This window comes from Astatotilapia calliptera, chromosome 6, assembly GCF_964374335.1.
Source record: "Astatotilapia calliptera chromosome 6, fAstCal68.1, whole genome shotgun sequence".
Classification (NCBI taxonomy): Eukaryota; Metazoa; Chordata; class Actinopteri; order Cichliformes; family Cichlidae; genus Astatotilapia; species Astatotilapia calliptera.
The window spans coordinates 15846619-15873218 of NC_137427.1; the positions used below are offsets into that span (position 1 = coordinate 15846619).

At 40.4% G+C, this 26600-nt stretch overlaps 1 protein-coding gene across 3 annotated transcripts; it reads right to left on the reverse strand.

Moving 5' to 3' along the window:
- Positions 1–53: 53 nt before the first annotated feature.
- Positions 54–22993, reverse strand: pik3r5 (phosphoinositide-3-kinase, regulatory subunit 5). Of its 3 annotated transcripts, XM_026170529.2 has the most exons (19): positions 22543–22993; positions 14548–14663; positions 12231–12346; positions 12042–12110; positions 11101–11239; positions 7541–7610; positions 6821–6995; positions 5972–6140; positions 5816–5884; positions 5535–5619; positions 4757–5450; positions 4447–4566; positions 4204–4335; positions 3938–4031; positions 3393–3469; positions 2865–2958; positions 2569–2651; positions 1923–2038; positions 54–1517 (listed from the first exon to the last, which is right to left on the reverse strand). In XM_026170529.2, exons 2-19 carry the CDS (start codon positions 14645–14647, stop codon positions 1367–1369), a joined length of 2553 nt encoding a protein of 850 aa, XP_026026314.1. In that variant the 5' UTR covers positions 14648–14663; positions 22543–22993; the 3' UTR covers positions 54–1366. The 3 variants fall into 3 exon arrangements, with proteins under 3 accessions (XP_026026314.1, XP_026026313.1, XP_080158926.1); XM_026170528.2 differs by having other exon boundaries at positions 4757–5619; XM_080302800.1 differs by lacking the exon at positions 22543–22993 and adding an exon at positions 21856–22028 and having other exon boundaries at positions 4757–5619.
- Positions 22994–26600: the final 3607 nt, after the last annotated feature.

Genomic DNA, 26600 nt, shown 5'->3' on the forward strand with positions numbered 1-26600 from the left:
TGTTCATTCACTGTTCATTCATGTTGTAAACGTAGCCTATAAATTGAGTCGACTTACTCTGCAGACATATACATATTTTAATGATCTCTGAATTGAAGATGTTTCATAGATAGACAAATATAATTTACAGAAAGAAATATCACACTTTCATCAGAGGACACATGTAGATGGAGGGCACTGGTGTCATGCATTTATCTGACATTTAAACACAAAAAGTACCTAATTTAACCGCCTGTTCGCTCGATTGTCATGTCATTTAATTATACCAATCTGCAGTGCTTCAATTTCAGTGTCAGTCAAGTCATCAGGATATTATCCCTTTACACTAACAAAACAATAACATTTTAATTGCACAGATTACTGAGTGTAAAGTGCAATGAATCAGTTCCTTTTCATGCAGGAAGTGTACATCCAAATCTATTTTTAAACACCTTTTCCCCTACTGGTGTCCTTATTTAAAAACAAAATCAAAAACATTTCGTTCATAAAATATGTTACAGTAATTACAAAGACACTTTATTCCAAGTACACTGTACTTCAAGTGAAGTCAAATAAAAAAGTCACTGGGGCCCTCTGCTGGTCATACTTATAATTTCAGTTAAAACAGTACAGTGTAACTCCTTAGGAGAAATGTTATAACTGTGTATAACAGGCATAAAAATGATGATGTGATTTTCAAGTTATAGTACACGGCAGAATATTTACAAAAATAATATTTACATATTCTCTAATAGTGTGCATTCTCAGATATTGTCACCTAATCTGATTATAACCCCCAATAGACACCTCCACATGGATTTCCAGAGAGAAAAGTTGGTAAACTTTGACTCCAATATACCACAGTCTTAACATCTCCCTCACCAGGAGCCTGGTAGCACAGCATGTGGTGTTGCTAGTTTGTGTATCTTTTCACCCAAGACTCTCTAGATTCACCCTGTTTACCCAGAGGATATTTTAATGTGACTGTGGGTGGAGTCATGTTTGTCTGTCAGTGCAGAAAGAGGAAGTGAAACTTGATGAATGAAACCCAAAGTGTTCCCTAATTACACAGAATGACTGCTGTGTACAAAGAAAACAACACACAATCAACTCGGTCTCTTGGTTGCCTGGGTCTTCTGGTACGTGTAAATATATATAAAAAAATAACATAAAATAAAATAATCAGGTGACTTTTGTTACTATCCCTGTTTTTATGTTTCCAAATGTTGCACCCCACTGCAGGTCGAAGGCACCATCATGTGAATCTGTCCAAGTACTTCATAAAAATTAGCAAAAAATATTAAAATATCCTCTTTAGTTAGTCTCTAGTTTCACAGAATATGCACAACAGTGCAGAGCATCTTTCCCAGATCAGTGGTCGGCAGTCTCAGGGAAGAGCCCCACTAAAAGTGACTATGGGCAGGCAGAGGAGGGAGCAGAAGGTCGGGTGGAGTGGCTGGATTTGAGCAGAGGCCTGGAATTTTCGTAGCCTCCAGTCAGTGGAGCTGTCAGGTTTGTAGCACACTGATATTTCACACCTGGATGACAAAGAAGGAGATATATGGTTAGAGAAAAACAAACATTTGCAAGGACTGTGTACTGTAAGTGGGTTTTGTCATTTCTGTGTACGTTTCCTGAGAGGAAAGAGGGCCATGGTGACGCAGCTGAGAGAGAGAAACTGCTCCGAGAACAAATCAAGAGCTAAAATCTAATTTGTATGTCTTTGTGATTCTAAACTATTTTTTTCTGACAAATGTTTCTTCTAAACACCCCCCCCCCCAAAAAAAAAGAAAAGAAAAGAAAAAGCTGTGTCTTAACGTATGGTTGTGTTACCATGTAGACCACGTAGATGTGAAACAACCTGTCTCAATTAGCTACCATCACATATAGCTTCTTTCCGGTTTCTTTTCATTTGGGTGCACGTGTTTATTTTCATTCCAAACCTGGTGACACTCTGTAGTATCTTCTTCTCATCCTGGTCCAGGCACACAGCAAAAGTTGTGTTTTCAACACCGCTGACCTGCACCTTGTCCACCTTCACCTCAGTCACAGTCAGTTGCTGCAAAGGTGATAAGCGGAGCAAATTGTCACGAACAGACATTTTACCAAAAACCAACAAGACTTCACGAAAAGGAATCATTTTTAAACAACACGCACGACTTTCACACCTCGACCGAGCTGCATTGAAAACAACTCAGATGGGTTCAATCATTTAATCAGGTCTACATTTTGCTGATGAGGTTAAAAACTCTTATAAATAAACGCTCCAAACCCAAACTAGGTTAACACACCAGCATACAGTGCTGCAAAACAATACTACTGCCAAAGCACACACCAGCAAAAGAATTGTGTTCTTGTTTGTGTGTTGTGGCTTTCTGTTCCATCACGGTGTCAGACAGTAAACGGTTCCCATACATGCTTGCGTGTGTGACTAGATATTCAGTCGAGATTTTGAGATGAAATCGAGTGTGTATCGAGGACTCCATCTTCAGTGATGGCTGTGCTGCAAAGCTGTTTGCGAAAGTAGATTGGTGCTGCACTTTCATAACCACAAACCACCAAGGCAGACTGATATCACGTATTGCTCACCTGGTTGTAGCCCTTTTTGCATTTCCCATTCTGTCTCTTCAGGACTTCAGTCATTGTCAGCTGCAGGCACTCCATCTTTGAGTCTGATAGACATCATTTTAGGTCAATTAAGAATACACTTGCACATTTTGTTCATTTTCACCTTGAGAAAGGGTTTCGATTAGAAAACTAGCTTGAGTAATACGGGAATAAGAAAGTGAATGATTCGAATTGACAGTGAAGAATGGAATGTGTTTCCCTGAAATGAAATTGTGAACAGACATAACTTTTAATGGTAAACACAAAGAGTTACATACCTAGCTCCTCAGGATTCTTGCATGCTTTGATTAAGTTTACTGAAGTACAAACTTTGGTTTCTCGCTTCCACTGACTTCTGCCGCTAATAACAACCTGAATGAGAGGAAAAGTAGGGTAAGATTACGGCTCTTTTATTTAAACAAAAAAAAAACAAAACCCAAAACACTCCAGTTTTGGGAGATGAGAAAAACAGATATGATCATGACTGCTTCCAGACGACTGTGTCGATTTTGAAAGACAAAGAGATGTCACTTTTACCAATTTCTAATGGTTCAGACCACATGACCACAAAGACCAAACCTTTGTGCAAGTCTTTGTGCTTTGTCACAGAAGTTTGATGCGTCATCTCCTGTGACTCAAGAAGCGACCATATAACTTAAACCAGTTCTTAAGGCGGTGGAAAACTGCACTAAAGTGTTTGTTTGTTTTTCTCCTGATAAGATGTCATAATTACAAATAAAATTTGTTTATAACACAGCTTTATGAAACAAATTTTAATTAGGGATACAACCCAAACGCCATCCTACCTTGTTGTACACAACTTCCAAAGTTAGAGGGACTGCTTCTCGGTCACCATCAATGCCAAAACGTTTACTGGCAGCACCTACAGAAAAAAAAAGAAAAGCACACGTACACACATAAACTGTTAATCCACGGTACTTAAAAGGGCTACAAAACAATATGTCTACAAAATATTTTTAAATGTACTTCCTGGTGTGGAAAAAAAGACATTTGTGTAGTTTAGCCACTGTTGTCATAAGTTTTTACATAATGGAAACAAAGGGTAGGTCATTTGCACAGTGACTAACAGATAGAGGACATAAAAACATTTCCCTAAACTTTAACTTCTCCAAAGAAATTAAAAATCAGAAGTGCAAGTAGTGTTGACAAGTGAAACTTGAAAAGTAGAAGTGAATCATGATGTAAAAAAAAAAAAAAAAAAGCAGTTGTTTCCCTACTATAAATTTAGTAGTCTCAGCCTCATAATAAATGATAATCCATGTCACTGTAAGGAAATGTGGCTGCTAGGCTATGTATAAATGCAAATGTTTGATGCATGCGTCTGACTTACCCATGGCCTTGATGGCTCGCGTTCCTGCGGCGTGACCCAACTCCAGGGAGTGGACGAACACCTCAGTCCTCCGCTCTCCACAAGCTAACGTCAGCTACAAGACCAAAGTTCCTCCGTTAATCACTGAATATGAAACTGTGTTTTGTTGTTAATGAGTGGCAGAGTGCCATTCTCTGATACTAAAAAAAAAAACTTGTGAATGAAGTTGCAAGAAAGGGGAACAAAAAGCCCCAAAAAAGCATTTTAAGTGTTAACGTGTAACCAACCTCAGCCTGATAGAGCTGGATTAGAGTTGGCCGAGCAGCATAGCGGCAATAGTACAGGACCAAGTCGGCCAGGATGGGTAGACGCTGCTCATATGAGCTATCGTAGGACTCGGACTCTGTTTTTGAGGTTTGCTGCAGCAAAGAGTTTATGATACATGGTGAAATTCTTTGTTGGATAAACAGGAATAACAGACTTTAGGATAGCTTTGGCTTGGTGGTGGAAAAGTTATACTACAGTTATACCTGGCAGACGATGTTGGCTGGTAAGTTAAGCAGGCTGAGGGTGTTTCTTTCGTACCAAGGATCCAGCATACCAAGGAGATGGGCAATGTCATTAGTACTGTCCCCTATGCCCATGTGGTCCTGCATGAGCAAAAGTGTCATACATTTACCTTTATGGACATTTTGTCTTTCTGTTCAAAAAAAAATCACAAATAATCATTCTGTAGTCATCTTGAAATTATGTTTTCTTTGCTCTACGCCTCAGGTAGCTTAGTCTAAAGCAGACCTTGTGCCTTGTATTTGATATTGGTGGTGGTGTTCTTGCACTTACGTTACACAGGGTTGTTCCCTTTGAAGCTCCAGGTTGAATTAAAGGACTAGAACCTCTCCGAGCTGCTATTACTGCAGAGTCTTTCTTCACTGGCACAAAGTAGAACTGAAGATTGAAAGCCCTGCTGAGACGCGGACATGCAGTCTCCTTTCTCCTGAGGTCATTGTATGCTCGGGCCACCTTCCCCGCTACATGATCAGCACCAAATACCACCACCCTCAGCGTAATATTCTTAATGTCTTCATCACTGCTAAGAATAGGCCTCCTTCGGAAGCAGACATGTTTAAGGGTTTGACTTTGTGGCTGGAGTGAGGGTTCAGGAATATGTAATCTGACCTGCTGTGGCAGGGAGTTGGAACGCTTCTCTCGCACCACAAAAAGGTCTTTCGATTCAGTGTTTCCTAAACTTTTGGCCCGGGAAAGGGGGCTCTTGGGTTTGATGAAAAGCCGGTAGAAGTGTTGGCTTAGTCGAGCTGAACTTTTTGTTGACCTTGGCGAACATTTTTCAGCGACAGGAGAGGAGCAAATGTAGTCATCAGGATCTTCAAAGTAGTCACTATCAGCTCCAGAGGTGATAGAAAGAAGGGAGGGAGCGTACGATTCTGAGGCTACAGACAAGGTGGAGAACATGGAGTCTTTGGATGTGGAGGAGATCGTGGAGAAGGTAGAGGCACGATGGCTGTTGCGGTAGTCACTAGGGATGATAGATATTGCAGAAGGTTCAACACCATGCTCCTCCTCGTCTTTGTCTTCTTCCACATCAATTTCTGTCACATACCTCTCGTCATCAATATCACCCTCTTCTTCCTGCTCATTAGTGGACAGGTAGCCAGTTTCATGCTCCAAAAGGGTGTTCAGAACATCTGCAGGAAACAGGATATAAATCTTACTTAGAAAATAATATTTAAATTTAGCTATCAAAACAGAGAGAAAAACACCTGCTGAAAGATCCAGGAAAAACTATCCTTAAGAGATTGATTTACAAATTCTCTGTCAGCTAATAGGAAAAAGTTTATTCCCAAATATGAAGTACAAATAAATACAAGTTGAGTTTATTACCAAAGTTATCTTTTTCCCAGTTAAACATGTAACATTTGGCTGTGGGCAGGGGTAGCGTCTGCAACATTCCTAAGAGAAGGGCAAAATAACAGTCGGATTAGTGCCATGTAACACACTTCCAACCTCCAACCCCCCAGTTACCAAAACCAGCCTTACCATCAGACTTCCTTCCATTGGAAGCAGGGATCTTTATCTTCTCCCTGAGTTTCTCCAGTCCCTGGATGACATGACTCCGCCCCTTCAGTGGTTCACTCATGGTAGCAGCTGCCTCTAAGGCATTGCTTACCAAGGAGTAGATCTCCTCCAGCTCATTCACAGGTTTTTCCTGCAAAAAGTCATGGTCTCATATTAATCTCATATTGGACAGTACAGGTTTTGACCATGTGATGTCATAACATTTTCCTTTAATAAATATTTATAGATTTCCAAACTACAGTAACCATCTCAGAGTTTAAATCTTGGGCTGGAACTACAAAGCAAATATCTCACATCCTGAAAACATTCTTCAAACATAAAACTACTGACAAGCAACTCCTTACGACGATATCGTACGTACGCTAGAGTCTTTTCCCCTTTTATTCAGTTCAGTTTAGCAACGAACATCTTTGTTCCTGCCAGCGGGGAAAGCCAAGATAAAAACTACATTTATCTAACCATCAAAACCTATTAAAAAGGCATGTACTTAAGTCTTTGTAGCTTTATATAACAAATGTAATGTCAGAAATTCAAAGTAAAGATGGTTAATGGTAGATTAACATATTCATTCAGGTTAGGTTTAGAGTACACTAAAAAATACTTTCTCCCATTAGCTGTGGGTTAAAAATGAATGAAATATCTTACTAAAAGAAATGAATTTAGTTACAATGAAACAATGTGATTATTTAGCTTGTATGAGAATAAAAAAAACAACCCAACTATAACAAAATGTGTGTTTTGTACTACACCACAAAGTTTCCTAGCTTTTTACAATCAATATTTGCAGAACAGTACATTTAGCACACTTACCTGCAGAGCTCTGTGAATGCTGTGCAGAGGGTACTTGGTGCCTAGTGTGGACTGGAAGGCGTGTTTAATCAAAGTGATGTAGGTTTCTCTCTGTGAGTGCTGAACGCAGCTGAGCTGCTCAGCCACTGAAACAAAGTCAGCAGGAACTTCACTGGGGTTCATCAGCAACACAGTCCTGTCAGCAACACGGAGTGTTAGAGTAAAACCTTGACTTGTACACAATGTACACAACCTATACACTGTATGCAGGACACGATGCAAACAGGATGCTATGGTCATGATGAGGTTTGGTGGGTAGAAAAGGGGATGGAAAGGGATTTTCAAAGTACTGAGATGACACATCACACATGGTGTCATTAAGTATGGCACCTGTAGTTTATTTTTGTTGTTACTTTACACGTGGGATCGGATAAATGCAGCACGAATGGCTGTGCAACTTTTTCACAAGAAAGCAGAAGGTGCAAAGTTAACACACCAAAGTGAACTAAGCATACACCATCCTCTGCATGCAGTGCTTCAAAGGTAGAGAAAGCACAGTGTGCTTATGCAGCATAGGACCTTTGCAAATGCAGATATCAAATATCACCAGCACTTGGACTAGTTGTGGCTAATTTTTTTTTCTGTATATGCTATTTCTTTCTACATAGGCACATGCTTACATGCATATTCTATATTTTTATAGTCTTTAACGTAGTGAGCAGTGACATAGGGAAGCCTTACATGGTTTTTGAGCACTGGATGGATGTGTTCAAGCCCTGCTCGTCCCTCACCAGTCTCTGAAAGGAAATTCCTGTTTGGAAAACAGAACACAAACATTTGAATTGACACCAAAAAAAAAAGCATGACTACATTAAATGTTGTGGTGGAATAACTAGAGGCAGATGAAGGGTAACTGATGACCTAATTACTAATAAATTATTGAAGTGTTAATATTGTTAATCATTAAAATTAGCCAATGCTGCTCACGGGACGGTTAAAGTCAACTGAAATGAATAAATGAGGTATGGGTACCTCTGGTTGTGACCTTATCCGAACAACAAATACACACCAAAACACTACACCAGCTAACACTCATTCACAAATCGGCCCTCCGAGGGCCGACGCAACAGCTGCCTGTGAGAAAATACACACAGTCACAGCAAGACTTCAGACACAAAACCCCGAGGCTTTCATTATTATATCTGGAGACTTTAACCATGCCACACTGGACTCTACTCTGGCTGCTTTTCACCAGTTTGTGAATTGTCCCACAAGAAGCAACAGGACAACTGACCTACTGTATGCTAATGTGAGAGATGCATACAGAGCCACCCCCCTCCCCCCACTAGGGAAGTCAGACCACAACCTGGTTTACCTACAGCCACAATACACACCCCTCGTCCAAAGGCAGCCGGTCACAACGCGCTCCATCCGGAGATGGACCCCAGAAAAGGAGGATGCTCTGAGGGACTGTTATGACACCACAGACTGGGATGTGCTCCTGAGCCCACATGGTGAGGACATAGAGGGGGCGACACACTGTCTTACAGACTACCTCAACTTTTGTGTGGACACGGTCGCCCCTGCTAAGACGGTACGGTGTTATCCTAATAACAAACCGTGGGTAACACAGGAAGTCAAAGCTGTCCTCAACATGAAGAAGAAGGCTTTCAGGAGCAAAGTGAAGGAGGAGATGAAGGCAGCACAGCGGGAGGTGAAACGCTGCCTGAGGGAAGCAAAGGACACCTACAGGAGGAAGGTGGAGCAGAAGTTGGAGAGGAACAATATGAGGGAGGTCTGGAATGGTGTGAAAACCATCACAGGCCACAACACCAAGAAAAGCACAGTGGGGGGGACTGTGGAGAAGGCAAACGAACTCAACAACTTCTTCAACAGGTTTGACCAGCCCACAACCCCCCCACCCTCACCCTCACCTTCACTACAGAGTCCAATCCCCACTCTCCTACCTCCCTCGCTTCCCCCCCTTCCTGACACCATGACACCCCCCTCCTCCAATCCCTCTCTCAGCAGCAAGACATCTCCCCCCCTCCCCTCTTCCCAAACATCTCCCAGTGTCACAGTGGATCAGGTCAGGAGACAACTGAGGAAGCTTCGCCCCAGAAAGGCAGCAGGCCCAGACAAGGTGTGTCCTAGGATGCTAAAGGCGTGTGCTGCTGAACTTGGGGAGCCGCTACAACGAGTCTTCAACCTCAGTCTGCGACTGGGGAGAGTGCCCGCCCTATGGAAGACATCCTGCATCGTCCCGGTCCCCAAAAAGAACCGGCCCAATGAGCTGAATGACTTCCGACCGGTGGCACTGACGTCACATCTTATGAAGACTCTAGAGCGGCTCTTCCTCAACCTCCTCCGACCACAGGTACAACATGCCCAGGACCCACTACAGTTTGCATACAAGGCGGGTGTCGGAGTGGAGGATGCCATCCTGTACCTCCTACACAGAGCCCACTCACACCTGGATGGGGGAAAAGGCACGGTCAGGATCCTGTTTCTTGACTTTTCCAGTGCCTTTAATACCATCCGGCCCTGTATGCTTCAAGAAAAACTGAACAGGATGGAGGTGGACCCCTGCCTGGTGGCTTGGATCTCCGACTACCTCACCGACAGACCACAGTACGTCAGGCTGAAGGACATCACGTCTGACACAGTGGTCAGCAGCACAGGAGCACCACAGGGAACTGTGCTGTCCCCTCTTCTCTTCACCCTGTACACCTCTGACTTCTGCTACAACTCTGAATTATGCCCCATTCAGAAGTTTGCAGACGACACAGCCGTCATGGGGTGTATCTGGGATGATCAGGAAGAGGAGTACAGAAGTCTGGTGAGGAACTTTGTCGCATGGAGTCACACAAACCACCTGCAACTCAACACCTCAAAGACTAAGGAACTGGTTGTGGACTTCGGGAGGTCTAGAGCAGGTCCACTGCCGGTTCAGATAGAGGGGAAGGAGGTGGAGGTGGTCAACAAGTACAAGTACCTCGGGCTGTGGGTGGACAATAAACTGGACTGGTCATGCAACACAGAGCACCTGTATAAAAAAGCCCAAAGCCGACTGTACTTCCTCAGGAGGCTGAGGTCTTTTAACATCTGCAGGAAGCTCCTGAGGATGTTTTACCAGTCGGTGGTTGCTGGAGTACTTTTCTATGCTGTGGTGTGCTGGGGGAGCAGCACAGCAAAGAAGGACTCATCCAGGCTGGAGAAACTGATCAGGAGGGCTAGCTCTGTGGTCGGCATGAAGCTGGACACTCTGGTGACAGTGGCAGAGAAAAGGACATTAAAGAAACTGATGGACATTATGAACAATGCTGGGCATCCTCTGCACACGGCCATAAACAATCAGAAGAGTCTGTTCAGTGACAGGTTGCTTCTCCCAAAGACAAGAACTAACAGACTTAAAAACTCCTTTGTCCCACACGCCATCAGACTGTTTAACTCCTCTCTGGAGGGGAGAGGGAGGGGAAACAGGAGGACAAAGGAGGGGGGAACAACTAAGCTGTAGTGCCTCTTCACCTCACTGTGCAATACCTTTTGTGCAATACTTTTGTAAATAGTCAACGGTGCAATAGACTCAATACTTGAAATGTGCAATTCACTTGTATTTTTATTTTTATTCCTATTTATTCTATTTATCCCCTTCGTATATTTTATTTATATTGTCTCTGTATTTATATATCGTTAGCTTCATAGCATAAGTGCCTAAGTCATTGACTTAGTCAAATGACTTAGGCAATTATGCTATGAAGCTAACGATATATGTGTGTGTGTATAACTCTGTAACTTCTGTCGGTGCTGTGCTTTTTTGGAAATCGAATTTCCCAGAGGAACCCACCCGAGGGATTAATAAAGTTCTATCTTATCTTATCTTATCTTATCTTATCTTAAGTCGTCTTTTGTTGTTTTGTTTTTTTAATCTTTTGAAATACCTGACCATTCAGCTGAATTTCCTCACTCATTTGTGGTTTCTGCTTTCTGTAAATGCTGATACTACATCCGTTTTCAAACAATATCCAGTTAGAATGAAGAAGTTTCTCTTAAACCTGAAACCACGTCATCATCCTGCCTCTGTCAGGTGTACACGCTACAAGCAGAGCTCTTTTTCCCCCCCAAGCGTTATCCTAAATGCATTTCTTTGACTTATCACTAGGGGGAGTACAGTTACAACAGGTGGATAAGCAAGAGGTAAATTAAGCATAGTATGTCTAAGAGGGCAAAGATGTGTGAATTAAACAGACACATAAAGAAGAGAAGGACCACAAAAAATAAACAACATTCTCCATATTTACCTGGGGCCTTCATTTCTAGCTGTATTGTGGAGAGAAGCTTTTTACACACACTGCAGTAGGGTTCAGGCCATGTGAGGAAATGGCAAAACACATCCATGGCTTCCTCCAGCAGGTCTGTGTTATCAGTGCAGTACGGTGTCTAAGACCAAAGCACAAAAAGATGTTTTTACTCTACAGGAGCTCTGTAGACCGCAAGATCCATCTCAGAAGACCAACAACATACTGAAACTACGATTATCATAATTGTTCATAATTCAGTTCTACTTCTACAATCTAGAAGCTTTGAAGCATAACTCAAACTATTACTCTGTTTTATATAAAACCTCGATGAATTATTTAAATAACTTGTTATTTATATAGTGAATAACTGTGCCTAACTGATCCAATACGGAAAGACCATTTTCTTTTGGAGCAACTGGCTGATCAACAATCATAATTTGATCCAGAGGGATCAGAGAATGCTTTTAATTGGAGCCATTTGGTCCATTAAGTGGGATGTATTAGTTCATAAGAGGTGGAAACACAAAGCAATACAAAACTGTTCTTTTCAGTTCTGCTCTTTTTTCAGGAAATGAAATGTATTACATATCTTATTGTCATGTTTGGGTCATACTATGGTTGTTCATTTGTTGTATATTACAAAAATATATGTAAAATAAAATATTTAGCAAGAAAGAATAAACGGATAAATCAAAGGTTTTCTGTAGGCATGATTTCTGCATGATGAAAAGGCTTCCTTTCACATCTTTCATTGTTACGGTTTCTAGTATTATGTAATTATCCTGTAACTGCTTGAACATACGTCACAGGGGATTGAATTGAGAAACTAACTGAACTTTAAGATGGAGAAAGCTCATACCATCTTGGAACACTCTGAATGCTACTGAGAGGTGAAGAAAGGTCACATATTTTGATAACATCTGTTTTTAGACAAGCTGTACCTGCAACAGCGTGGAGGAGAACATGATAGCGAGAGGAGCCACCAGCTCATACTGACACTGCTCCTGAACCTGATCGCACGAACAGATGAACACAACATAAAGCGAGTAAGGATTAGTTAATGTAGACTTTTGATTATTATAGCATTCATTCATCAATGATTAATACATCTTTTCTCCTTGACCTCTCACCTCTCGGGTCTTCCTGATGATCTGCTGTAAAAGGATGATGAAGTTGTCCGGATCTCTCTTCACCAGCTCCTCCAGGCTCCATCGGTTCATTGACTGTCCCACTGAGCACATCAGCACTGCAATACATGCGTTTTTACAGCTATAAACAACATATATGCTTGACATTCTCACATATTTAATATCTAATGCTACGATTCTAATTTTCTACATATTTTTAGTAGCCATCAAACGTACCCCATAGTGGTAATGAAACAAGGCACTGGACAATATTGTGCTAGGCTCTGACACTGGTTTGCAAAAAACACCCAACAGCTTTTTGAAGTCTCAAGCTGTCACTTCTGGTGCGTATCATAGGTGTGTATTATCACCTTTTGTTCACTGTTTCACTAAGGATGTTTGCGTATGTACAAATACGACAGGATGGATTTCCTGTTGTTAGAAAAAAATAAAATAAAAACAAGATAAGATCTCAGTTTGAAAGATTTATTTTGCACTAGGTTATTCACAAAGGGTAATTTGGTAAAAGTGCAGTTGGCAAGTCCCAGATAATCAATTAACTTTTTATCAAAAGTCTCAATATAAAGCTTTTGGTATACATAATAATGTTTTACTATTTTCTGTTACAGTGTGAAACAGAAACCTGAATTAAAAACAACAAAGTAGATCTGTGAATACAGTATTTCAAACCACACCGATCTGTTTTTTTGAGTGTGGTGTATCACAGTCACAAAAACAACTGAAAATGACACCTGACTCCTCACAAGCATGTTATTTTGATATGATCCCTCGATCTCCGTGACTTAGATTGCACATCAATCTAAGGAATTAAAGCTTTAGCAGTCAAACACAAATGCCGTCCTATAAACAGGCCTTTGCATCCAAGTGCGCTACCTAACATCTCTAAAAAGCAGTGCGCTATTTGCATCATGATCACACCTAACCACTTGGGAGCTCTAGTCTTTTTTAATATTGCTGGTTATGGGAATACAGCTGCCTGTTTTGAATGATCCTGTTAAGATCCAGAATGTAATACATCAGTGCTTCAGTAGACGGCTTGTGCTCAACATGTGGACGTTTACGTGAATGTAGCACATTACATATCCCTGGAAGTTTATCCGGTCAATGCATTTCAAAAATAAAAATAAAAGCTCTGAATTGGAAAAAACGAATGATGAAACGAGAACACCAAACTAAGACCTTCAGGTCACGTTTTAAATGCCAAAATCACATCATCACCACCGATCAGTTTGCACAGGTATGCGTCATTCTATCTGACACTGGTTGACGTGCGGAGGCCGATGCCAGTTTGATCTTCCGCCCTGTTTTTATACTCTGCATCACAGTACCTCCTGCTTCTGATGCCTCACACACACGCTGCGGTCTGTACCACCACTTCCTCCCAGCTGTCTATTCACACAACTTCCTTCAACACCCAATAGTGTGCTCCACCAATGATCTTTCAGCAACAGTGTCATCAACAAGCAGCTCAGACTCTTCTGAGCGTATGTCGCGCACAGTCCCTGTGTTAAGAGCTCGTGAACAAACAACTTTTTCTGTCAACACCACATGTTACACATGTCCAAATGTGCTTGCTAGAGGTTGATACTTCTGAGAAAATGTGGTGCCTTTACCTTCCTAGAAACAGAATTTTGACCCCACACTCTAAATGAACGCCTGTAATGAACGATTTCTGTTCATTGTATGGCACTTTAGACTGAAAAACCTGCTGTAAGCAGATAAAATTACAAAACTTACAACAAACATATTAACAAGAGCCATGGTTAATGCCGTGATACGATTTAGTTAGTCAGAACTATTGACATTTACGATGGCTTAGCCACACATTTTGTCCCAGTAAACTATGCCAGTGAACCAATACAAGTCACAATACAAGGAGGTGAAGTGAGAGACAGAATGAGCTGCGACCAATATAACTCCATATAACAAATGTAACAATTATATCTGTGCACACAGAGTTCAGACTCTGTGTATGAAACTCTGAATCAGGCTCCTCGTGGCTTTATCTCAGAATAAAAATAATAAAGATTAAAAGATATTTGGTGCAGTGACGACACTAACAAAAACAAATGATGTGATTATATTGCCATGGCAGATAGGAGCACAACCAAGCATTTGCTCTGTACATCTCTAAAAAGATGCACATTAAAAAAATGGTGTTGTAAAATTCAGAGGATGGCGTTTGTCCAAGAAAAGCTTTTTAAGGCTTCACAGGATCAGCTGTCTGATTATAACCTTCTTTTATAACCAGATCTTAGCGGTGATCCTATAAGTCCTTGGTAAAACTGCAGGATCTTACCGTTCCAGTGATGTGCTGCTGTGGGACTTTGCCGCAGTCCATCCAGACACCTATCCAGAGCATGCTGGATCCGGTCCTCTGTACAAGAGGTGTGCTGCATATTCACCACTCAGGTTCTGGAAAGAGGCAGGAGAGAGATGATTATTAAGCACCGAAATATGATAAGCATCTCAATGCCCTTTAATGTCTTCTGTGGAAGATTATCTTCAAATACATTCATGCATAATGTTCCCATGCAAACGTACACACATGCTCCTCTCTTTTCCTCAACAGTGTGTTGTGTTATCGCATTTACTTTGCATGAAGGCAGTTCACTCGGCAAGTATGAAAATCAGTCAGAAGAAGATACACAAACCATAATCTAAGTGGTAAGGAAAACAGACACAGGGCTATTTGTGTCACTGTTTTGTTGCTATAGTTCCTGAAATGTCCTAAACACATTTGACAGAAACCTCCGCTGCCTCAAAGCAGCCATATTTATCTAAAGACTTAAATGGATCTGTGACCACTTTAATACAACGGTTTTAAGCAGACCTGCTTCAGTTATAGTGTATTCAGCAGTTACATTGTACAAGGATGGGAATTTCTGGATTTAAGACATTACATATTGCTCAACAAGCTTTGACTGAGAAAATTTTAAAGGAAAACAAACTGGAAAGCAAACAATTTTCACCATTTTTAACAGGATAAAAGAAAACCCCCCAGCCCGAAGTGATTTTAAAATACACACACACACACACACACACACACACACTGCAATCCTATAAATGAGAGAGATATGGCGAGGAAGAGCTTGTTATAGAATTCCTGTATGACAAAAATGTGCGTCATATTTTACCACTGACTCATGAGGATGTACTGAACTTCACTTTTTTTTTTAAACTTTCAGTTTATCAGCGCGTTTGGCTGTTTTTCATGCAGCAACTGAGGACAACCCAGGTGTGGCAAGCTGTTTCAGTTCTGTTATGAACACATCTCATAAGACATATGCGTAAGGAAAAACACAGGCGTCCGCCAGTCAAATTAAAATGGGCTGAGTAGTCACTTGTAATTCTTGGATGTTTTTATATGTAGAAGAACAACATTTGTGGTGGCAGAAGGTTAACGACACAATTTCAGAGCTGAAAACTGGACCTAACCGCTAACCAAACAGTTTATAAAGAAGAAAGTAGTTCATAGGTTTGAAAACGGTAAAGTGAACATCTCTTTTCACGGGCAACTATAAAATTTCCCGATCTAGCCTTTCAGTTCAAATTAAACAGGTGTTTCTGTGTGGGCCAGCTTGTACTCTTATTAGGAATAGCCACAGAAACCATTTTCAAAGAAGCCTGTTGCTTTCGATACAACAAAAAGTGCACTCTCTCATAATTTGTCAGGAAAACCATGGGTTTTCAAGCACCCTTAGTTGCATCCAACTCACCATGGCATGGTATGAATCTAATTATTCTTAGATTTTTCCAGACTTCCCATAACAGAGTCCAGCTACACAATGTTACCATGACCTAATTGCATGTAATGACCCCATTAGATGCAATGATGACCCCAGCTGTGTGATATGTTGTATTACACAGATGGTTTTCACATCCAGGTTAGACAACAGCTTTTTGAACATTTTGGGGGAAACATCAGCATTTCTTGCTGAATATGCATTTTTACATGTTTTTCCCAAATAATCTGCATGAGCAAACTCACACATGACCAGCCTCTGTAATGGGAAGAGGAAACTAACCTACGATCTATTAAAAGAGGATGTAAACAAGCTTAAAGTTGGCTGGCTGGACAATGAGTTCGAGCTCCAGAAGCATACGCAACTAGTTAATTAATATATAAAAGTAGCTCTGTATCGGTTGCATTGACGAGAGAGGCATGAGAGACATTTTCATGTGCAATACTCTAGTTTTAGGGTTAACATATTCAATAATTTGGGGCCTAAATGTATTATTGAAACCAATAAACAGCTTCTAACTTGTTAATGCATGTACACATAGAACAGGCGCGTTTTCCATAGTTAATGTTGGAAAAAGATTGTTTAACATGGTCAGAAATAAGCTTGCTGATAATGCATTACGTATCTCCTCAATACATTTCTCCTGACTCACTTAAGAATTTGGAAATGCAATAAATGCATGTGCAAGCATGAGGAAACATCCAAATATAAGAAGCAGAACAAATACTTCTGTAAAAACAAAAATTAAATTAAAATTAAAATGAAGGCAACAGCGCTTTTAGAAGATTTACAATTTTAGAAACAGAGCAACCAATCAGATCTTCTACCTCCCCCCGACAGAAACGCTCAACAGCTTAATCGAGTTTGTCCTTCAAGAGTTATTTTATTCCTTTAAGTGAAATCTGAATGTGCCAAAGTTTAAAAAAAAACTATCAGCATGCTGTGTACAGAAACATCACCGGTGTCAACAGTACCAAGAAAAAAAATAACTTTCATTTAGTAGTAATGGCTTTTTTTCCACACTGATTTCACATTCACATTTTTTTTAGTCAGTGTAATCTTCAACAAGAATGGTTATGGAGTGATGGTAGACCAGGACCAGAAATGAGTAATGACATCAAGCTGTGTGTCTGATTATATCTCCTCAAAATTTCCCCTGACAGGTTCACAAATTCCCCACTTCAGATGAAAGCTAGAAATACATGCTGGCTGACAGATGAACGGTGTTACCAAATTACTCACTTGATCTTTATACACCTACACGCCTAATAACTCTAACTGACACACACTGACACACATAAGCACATAACTGTTTATCCTTGACTTCAGAGGACAGGAAGTTGAGTTACACTGATTACCTGGAGATTTTTTCTGACATGTATCAAATGCTAGTTAGTCTATTAGTAACCCCACTCTAGAGTAACAGTAAAACATGTCTGCAATTCAAGTACTTAAGACATTGCCCAGGAAGGGAAAGTTTGTTAGTGTTTGTGAAACTAGATTTAAGTCCCCACAGCCTAAACACAACCCTGGCCACCAACAGTCTGTATGCTTGAGAGCAGGCTGGCATTTGGGAATGTGCTTGTTTCTTGGCCAGAGTTAGACAGGCAGCAGCTGGTTAACTTGGATTAACACAGACTGAATCACATGCTTGTATGTGTCCACAAAAGATGTGTAAAAAAAATAATATCTGTTGAAGAAAGACGTCATAATGATAAATGTCTATAATGACCTTATGGAAGATACGGAACAAACAGCTTGCTTTTACGCCTCTCTTTTTCTTGGATTAGCTAAACAAGATGATACTATTTGGCAGTTTTTTATCTTTGGAAAGAACCAAGGAAAGTGCACTTCCTGTTTCCAGTCTCCATAATGAGCTAAAACATTTAGATACCAACTGTAAATTTGTATTTAAGTGACTTTTATATTAACCTATGAACCAGAACAATAGTTGATCATCATCTAACAAGCAAGTTAACAAGGATATTTCTCAAAATGTCAGACTGTTCCCTATGAGCCACAACAACTCATAGGGAACAGTGCTGTGGACATTGACAACACAGCACAGCACAAAACACCTTTAGGAAAATGTGCGCTATTGTTTCCCCAAACAATTGTCCTTATTTTTACTCACAACTCGTGCTTAAGTACAGATGCACAGCACTGACATCCAAACTTCCAACCTTGCCATAGGCACGGGTCAGGAAGTTCATGCAAATCCCAAGTTCAGGAGGCCAGATGAATGAAACTCAATTATCCCACAGCACTCCACTTTCCTAAAGTTACCATTCAATAACAATACCTTCAGCTCTAGGCATAAACAAAACCACCATGCAGCACTTTTCTCAGCCGTCCCTCCTCCCCAGAGATGTATTGTCTCTAAAAGTGTTCCAGCGGCACTGAGCAGGACTACAGAGCCGTGTGCGTTGGATCCTTGTATTGAGTGCTCCGGTAATTGTCAGGGCTGGACAGAGCTGGATATGAGCCCAGTTGATGTGGAAGGAACTAATAAATTAAAGTTGTAATGACTCTTACATCCAACGTGGCGTTCAATGAGGACACGTAAAGGTAATAAAAGAGATGATAGCACTGTATGATGCAGTGAAAGTGTTACATATGAAAGAACCAACTGGTATAGTCCCTCTATGTTACTTATTCAGTACTCTTTTACCAAACATGGATGATTAAGCTTTTGTTTGGTATTCTTCTCAAAGAAAAGTCAGATATATTTTAGGAAGCTGCCATCACACACCCTTTTGCAATGTAAGATGTACATCCAGCTATTATTAATCTTAAAAACAGCGAGGGTGTCTGCTGAACTATTAACCTGTCAGTGGAAATCATAAACACTATAATAGAAATACGGCAAAAACAGCTATATACCACATCCAGATTGTTGCGGATTTTCTGGGCTTATGCAACTACAGGGATTTTTGCAGCAAAATTCAACCATAAGCGTCATCGAAGTTGTTTACATAGACCTGCTAGTCATGTTGCAAATGCAGCGACTTTGTGGTGTTTCATAAGAGGATGTATGCAGTACATCCCTAAGAGTCAACAAGGTCACTTCCACTTTTTCATGGCTTACATTCTGACAACAACAAGCAGTGTTTCTATGGTTTAGAGCTAGTTTTCAAAAACGTAAAGCGAAGTAAGCATTATGTTACAGAGACAGTCCTTAAAGAGCTTAAAAAATAAAAAATAAGCATGGTTCATGCACTAAAAACACGGATGGTGTCATGTTTTGATCTTCAACATCTGCATGAAGCAATCTATTCTAGGAAGAAACAAACTAGGAAAACATTAACTGATAGCTCTGTCTACCATCAGGAGATCAACATACAACCAAATGGTAATCTCTCACAGAGATATCTTTTAAGCTTTTAGCCAATGTTTGACTCTGATAGACTCCCCGCTCTGTCAATAATAGCATCCCCAAACCACCAGACTATACCACTATTCCACCCACAAATGTTTAGTTCCTTTTTCCTTTCGCTTACCTGCCTGCTCCACACTGAGAAAAGCCGGCCATTCAAGCAACAGCTGATCCAAACAGAAACAGCTTCTGTATGAAATCCAAAGGATGAATTCTGGGTTTTGATTTTGTCACGATGACATTAACATTGTTCTTACATACTGGTTTTTGTGTAGAGTGAACACCCCCCCCCCCCCCCCCCGCCACCCGCCACCCGGTTATCTTCCCTTTATAAGCCCATTTCTCACTTGTGCTTCTTGTAGGGTTTTTCATCAAACTTCCCACAGCGCATCCAACGTTTCACCTCAGCCTGCGTCCCTCTCTTTCTCACAATGTCCTCTTTTTCCTCTCCCTCCATCTCCTCACGGACCTCTTCCCATGTCTCCCACAGATCCCATTACCGAATGCTTCCTAACAGGAAGATAGCTTCCCTGCGTCGCTGAGGAAGCAGGTGCCTCTCTATTGTTGTGGTGTGATCAGACTCTTAGATATACTCCCACAGACCAGGGACGAGATCTCTGTGTATATATGTGCATAATACATGCGTGCCTCTCATTTTAATTGACAGTCACACACCCCACCATCACCCTCACCCCAGCCCCAAACCCTTTCACAACTTCAATATTCACATCCAACCTTACTCTCTTCCCCTGACCTAGTGGATGTGAACCTGCCTCTTATGGCTTTAGGAAATAACAGCAGTCCAACTCCAAAGCTCTGTTGTAATTAAGTGCTTCCCTTTAGTCCAAACAACCTCTACCGGTGACCACTTGGCATTATATATAAGCTAAGCAGGTCAAAAAGTAACACTGTGTGGATGTGGCTTTTGTTTAATGCTATTATGCTGTATTTCCTACTTTAGAGCATCTAGAAAATACCTCATTAGGAAATAATGAAGGTGAACTTGCTCTTCAGCTCTGTGTGCATGTGCACGGCTGTTTAGAATCATCAGCTTTTATACTAATAATGCAACGAGATGCACACATATGCTGTTGTGCTGCTAATTACAGCAGCAAAACAAAGGGCCTGTTTGGTCACTCTATGTAAACTTTGGTTTTCACTTCCTGAATAAACACTGATAAACATATGAAAATTTTAATGCAAATATCAGGTTCTTTAATATCAGATTATGAAACTCAGAGGAGGCAGTAGAAGCACTGCAAACAAGACTGAGCAAACAAACAAAATAACAAAAACTATATATACTATATACAACAGCATATAGGCAGCATAGTCAGTATATAGGAATGTTTGTCTGTGTTCTAACTATATACAACAGTATATAGTATATGTATAGTGAATGCTAACAGATGCATGTGTTTACACACCCGGGGGTGTTGACCTCTAAGTATGTGTCGTAAAGGTGAGCACGAAGATTTTACTGATATCAAAGCCTTAAAGAGACAAACAGGAAACAATTTGACGAATAACACATAGCGGTAGGATTCTGCAGTCAACCCTCCTAGATGTGAAATTGTGGTCAACAATCTCATACCCACAAATCAACAGGCTTGATCTTGTTCTTCGATACAACAAATGGTCCGCGAGCTGCTCCAGCAGTTATTATTTCTCAACATAGGAGTGATTGTATTCCAACTCGATTGTGAAATTGGACTATTTCTATGAAAAATAGATGATCCCTTCCTGCCGTTGTGCAGAACAAATATGTCATCATCTAATGGGTGGGGTGGAAGCACGGAGTAGCGTGTAGTTCTTTTTCATTTTTTAACTTTCTTGAGAAAATTGTGACATGGGGTAGTGGGTAAATCATGCGTACGCCTGAAACATGACTCCAGTCACAAATAGAACGCCTACAAAGATCACAATCCTGACCTAAAAACACAGCAGATCATTTCTGGTGAATCTGGTTGCGAAGACAATCACCAGGGATCATTTCTGCATATGCAGAGGAAGTTATACAAAACCTTTCATAGCTTCAAAGGAAAATGTGGGAAGTCTCATCAACTGCAAACAACTGATATGATTAGATGCATCACTTGGGTCTGCTTGAGGCCACGCAACGTAAAAAGCAAAATCTCAGCCCAAAACATGGAAAAGTGATGTTGCAGAATGTCTAAAAATCTTCTCTCTTTTTTGAAGTGAGTTTTATCTTATATTTTTGTTTTGTCTTCTCAATATCACTCAAAATCACAGTGTGACAAATGCAGCTACATCATTACATTACTGGTGACAAGTATCTAAATTACTAGGCACTTTATTCAAAAAGCTCCTCGAGTGACCTTTAATTGTATTGTACTTGTAACCCATGTGTGAACAGCAAAGGGTTGTTGTTTTTTTCCCCAGTAACAGGTATCACGAGTTCAGCAGTTTGCTTGGTGGCATTTCTGTGGGTGGACAATCAAAAAAACTTGGTCTTTCTTCTCACCCTGAACTGAAGCTTCGAGTAAATCGGGATCCTTTGCTTGCATCCCTGGTTAAACTCCAATAGACTTCCATGGCAACCAAAATGACCCCAAGGACAGGAAACCTTTCAGCTCATTGGTGCAACTTAAAGTGCTGACCCACAACTCTTCCTTCATCTGATCGCCTGGTCCCACTAGCTTCAAGTACTTTTCTCCTTCTAAAAATCACAACATATATTTTAGACACCATCCAGGCATCTAACACGTGCTTCTGCATCTCTATACTTCCTCACTGAATACTATAGGCATGAATCACATAGAAAGTCTAGAAAAGCAGAAGTCACCATAATGGTAGGACTGTGGAGGTCTGTCAGATCACAGGTTTCCCATCAGTGTTTGATGCTGACAGAAAACAAAACCGTTTTTAACACTGCTGAGAAACGAGCTCTGGTGCCATAAAACACACGTACATGAGGAACAACTAGATTACAATAGATGAATGACAGAAGCAGCTTCACTTTGACGGCGTCATAAACTGTCGACTCTTAGATGCAAACGTAGATGCGCACAGGTGACACAAACAGTCTGTTGTCATATATCAAAGGTTCATGAAATTCAACACAAACATATCTGTACACAGTTAACCCATTTGCGAGTGGAACACTGCTGGTCGCCTTTAGAATAAAATATTTCCTTCTTCACAGTCTTACCTGTGGGTTATTGGCCAGCCTCCATAGCCCCTGCGCGTGTCTTAAAAGTCCAAAAAATCCAAGGGAAGGTGTCTCCTGTTCAGCGTCGCTGCCATTCATTCAACACGCACATCACGATTTAATAGGCAAACCCACATCCTGGGTAAAAAGAGCGGAGCCGTACGCCGTTCTGCGCTTTACATACAAAAACTGGCTCACAAACACGGCAAACAGGAAGTGTATGAGCGAGGCGCATGTGAGCACAATGACGACGGCTGCTGCTGCCGCTGAGAGTGTAGAGCTGGGAAGTGGAACTGTGTGGTAATCCGTGTGTTTCTAGACCTGTGCATGATGTTGGCCTCGGAAAAGAAGTCACGCTTCATGTGTGCGTTTTATGCGCACATTACGTTCACTTAAACCCAAGATATGTATTTTTGTATTTTCGGTGTCTTTTAAATTCAAGTGTTAAAAATAACTATTTTGAATGACAGAGAAATTACTCAAACCTGCGGACTCTGAGTTTTTCATTTTCTCTGCAAACCCCATTCTGTCAGGGAAACACTAGCCTTACTTCCCCTGTCGATTTGCTTGTCATTTACATGTTATCTATTTGTGTGACTTTGAATTCCCCTTCTCTTAAAGAGAGGGAAATGCAATGGCAAGCTAAACAAACCAGTGACAGTAAACACTGTCTGCGTTTCGGCTCAGAACTCTTGTCACTCACTACCAGCACAGCAGCATCTGGATCCAAAGCTTATATAATATAAGTTAATGAATATAACATTGATTTAGATTTAGTTTCTAGTTATAAAGAAAGGTAATTTTTACATAATACACAGAATATATGTATATTTTTTATATAAAAAATACATTTTAAAACGACATATTATATTCCCACAGAGCTTCAATGTAATCTTAAACTCAGTTTTTAGGAAATATACATGTTTAAATATAGTCTATTTATGAAAAAAGGAGCGCAGAGATTTAGTGTAGGGTTTATTTATCAGCTTGTTGTTTGTTGTTGCCTGTCTTTTGTCAGTCACAATGATCACTGTGACATCAAATATCATGCTGGATCTACCAGTTCTATCATGAGACTATCCAGCTCTGATGCAAACTCAGTAGCCATGTCATGCCAAAAGGCTTGGAGGAAATAACAGAATGGGAGACTGCAAAAGGATATGCACTGCAGAACTTCACTGACTGATAGAGAAGATGCAAACAGTGCATGGAAACTAAGCAAAAATTTGACAAAGAGAAATAAAAACACACTTGTAATTGTTATAATATTTGAAAATCAGGACGTAAAGCCACAGACAAATGAAAAAGATAAGGAGCAGGATGACCATGTTTTATAAAGATCTGTCCACAGAAAGAAAGTTCCGTGTGCTGGATGTGAATTTCTTAAAAAAGGATTCCCTGAAATATCTTTTTTTTAGGTTGGACTATTGTAATTCATTTTTATCAGGTTGTTTTAAAAACTCCCTGAAAAATAGTCAATTGATCCACAACGCTGCACTAAAAGTATTAAGTGGGACTACAAAGAGTAGAATGGGAGACAGAAAGTTCCGTTTTAAAGCCCCTCTTCTGTGGAACCAGCTCCCTGTTTGGATTTGGGAGATAGACGCTCTCTCTGCTTTTACGATCAGGCTTAAAACTTTCCTTTTTGATAAATCATATAGTTGGGGCTGGATCAGGTGACCCTGAACCCTCCTTTAGTTACACTGCAATAGGTCTAGTTGCTTTGTGGATTTAAAACCAAAGACAAACCATGAAATAATAACTTGAAGATAAAATGCTAAAACACATGAGCAAAGAAGCAGAACAACTTTGTTTGTCATGCTGAAAAACAAACTTGTTGCTAGTCACATGCTTTCCAGATTGCGCGGTGATCAAATTCTGACGGTACTTTTCTGTGTTCATAATTCCATTATTTTTAACTACATCTCAAACACCACCGGCTCAAATGCAGCCACACACCATGACACAGCCTTCACTGTGTTTTACAGATGGCTGTAGACACTCGTTGTTTTACCTCTCTCCTCATCTCTTTCTTTTAACAAGCTAAACCAACATCTTTCATTTGAATCAGTCACTCCATAAGACTGGTAGTCACCAATATCCACTTCTTGTGTAGTTTGGCATACCTCAAGCTTTTCTCCCTGTTAACCTTCCTTAAGAAGGACTTCTTAACAGCCACTCTTCCACCGAGACCAGTTCTGATAAGGTTTTCCTGAAACTTCATCAGAAAAGGTCTCATCTGGCCCTTCAGCTGGGTAATTTCTCAAGTCCTGCGTCAACTCTTTTCAGGATTTTTTCCCATTTCTTAAGAACATAACTTTCAGATACTGTTCATCATCATAGATAGTTATGTTTAGGCCTGCAACTTCTTTCTTTTGCACAACTTCCTCAGTTTTTTTGAAGGATGGGCTGCACACCATCCCAAAATAAAACAAGTTTTTTTTGTTTTTGTTTTTTTTACTAATAACTCTCTGGGAATCACCTTGTTGATGTAAGAATACCATTTTATACCCATGAAAGAGTGTTGGCATTTTTTGTAGATTCACCTTGGGAAAAAAAGGGCAGAAGGAAAAAATTTTCATGCTTTTGAGACAGGTGGCTACTAACAAAGGGCCTAAAAATACAATTGTCTCTATGCAAAGCTGTCTGTTATATGAATCATAAAAGTGGCACAGTAAGTTACGTCCCCCTTTATGCCGAAATGATTCATAGGTCAGTGTCAAGTAAAGAACGAGGAAACAAAACATTCCTCTGAAAATTATCTGGTACAAAGACTAGACTGAAAATAAATGAAAAAGCAGCCAATGTCTGAAGTAAAACTTTGAAAGAACGTCAGTATACTGGACAAGTCTTGTTCAAGACCCCAATTCAAAATTACACAAAAGTCTGGCACATCAGAAGCAAAATACAAAGAAACACGATTTCATTTCAATACTGTATAAAATAATTTTATCACCTCAAATTATTTTAAAACACGATCCCTAAATGTTAAGGATTCACAGGAACCACGAACACTCAGCCTCTAAATGTTTCTCATTTGTGGTTTTTATCTCAGTTCATCTACAACAGAGTTGACTAAGTTGCCTTTAGGTTGAGGTGGACTTCTGTTTTGGCAACATCAAAGTGTATGCTTTGCTAGTACTGTACCATAAACTTTCATTTTGGAAATGCAGCTCACCACGGGAAAATTAGGAAATGGCAAAGGACCTGACAGCACGAGGAATCATGAGGATGAGCAGTCAATTCCTCACAAGGTGGAAAAAAAATAAACTTTTGGGAGTGCACTGAGCAATATTTTTGTAGGCTACATCCCCCCCAAAATTCTATGGACAAAAATAAAACTCTGCCAGTGATCTCAATTGCATTTCATCTGTCAGACGTTGTTGTGCTTCTGTTGGGGCTTGTTCAGGTGCCAAAAGAACGGGCACAGCGTCTTTTTATTGATGATTTCACTGCTGATGCCAACAACTGAACACATGCAGAGGTCTACAAAAGCGCTCAGATTCAACCAGCACGGAGCCTAAAAAACAAAAACATTATTTTTTACAATTTAATGTGAATTTTCTTGTAGCTTTTCTAGTATTCCTGAACTTCGAGCATGTTAACAAACTTTCCAATCTGACTGATTTTGTAAAGCGAATTTGTTGTGTAGGTAGTATAAGATAAAAAGTAAAAAAAATGCATTGAATGAAATGAGTAATTGATGCCTTAATTTGTTAATTTCAGGTAATATGTCTTGAAAATTTCTCACAATATCCCGGATAACGAATAAAACTGGACCTGGCTATCATAAGAGCCCATCCTTCACTCCTTTAAGCAGTGAATGTCTTTATTCTACGTGGTGTTATACCTCCATCACCTGGAATATACAGACAGTACCAGCCGGTCACTGAACGCTGAGCTGCTGTTTCCCTCTATGGGCACAAGATGGCGCGGTTACTTTTTGTGCCAATATTCAACAGGTCTCATGGAGCAGCTGGTCACAGAAGATTTCCAACTCAAGAGGCATGTATTCTGAAACCCTGCACAGAAAAAAAAGCCTAGAATCTGGTGTGCAA

Bases quoted from the DNA above. Each gene is read 5' to 3' on its own strand.
- pik3r5 (XM_026170528.2), bottom strand. From the start codon at position 14,647: ATGCAGCACACCTCTTGTACAGAGGACCGGATCCAGCATGCTCTGGAT. The intron at 5,620-5,815 runs GTAATAAACTCA...TGTTTCCTGCAG, and splicing joins CTGGGAAAAAGATAACTTTG to ATGTTCTGAACACCCTTTTG. The intron at 2,959-3,392 runs GTAGGATGGCGT...CCTCTCATTCAG, and splicing joins TGGAAGTTGTGTACAACAAG to GTTGTTATTAGCGGCAGAAG.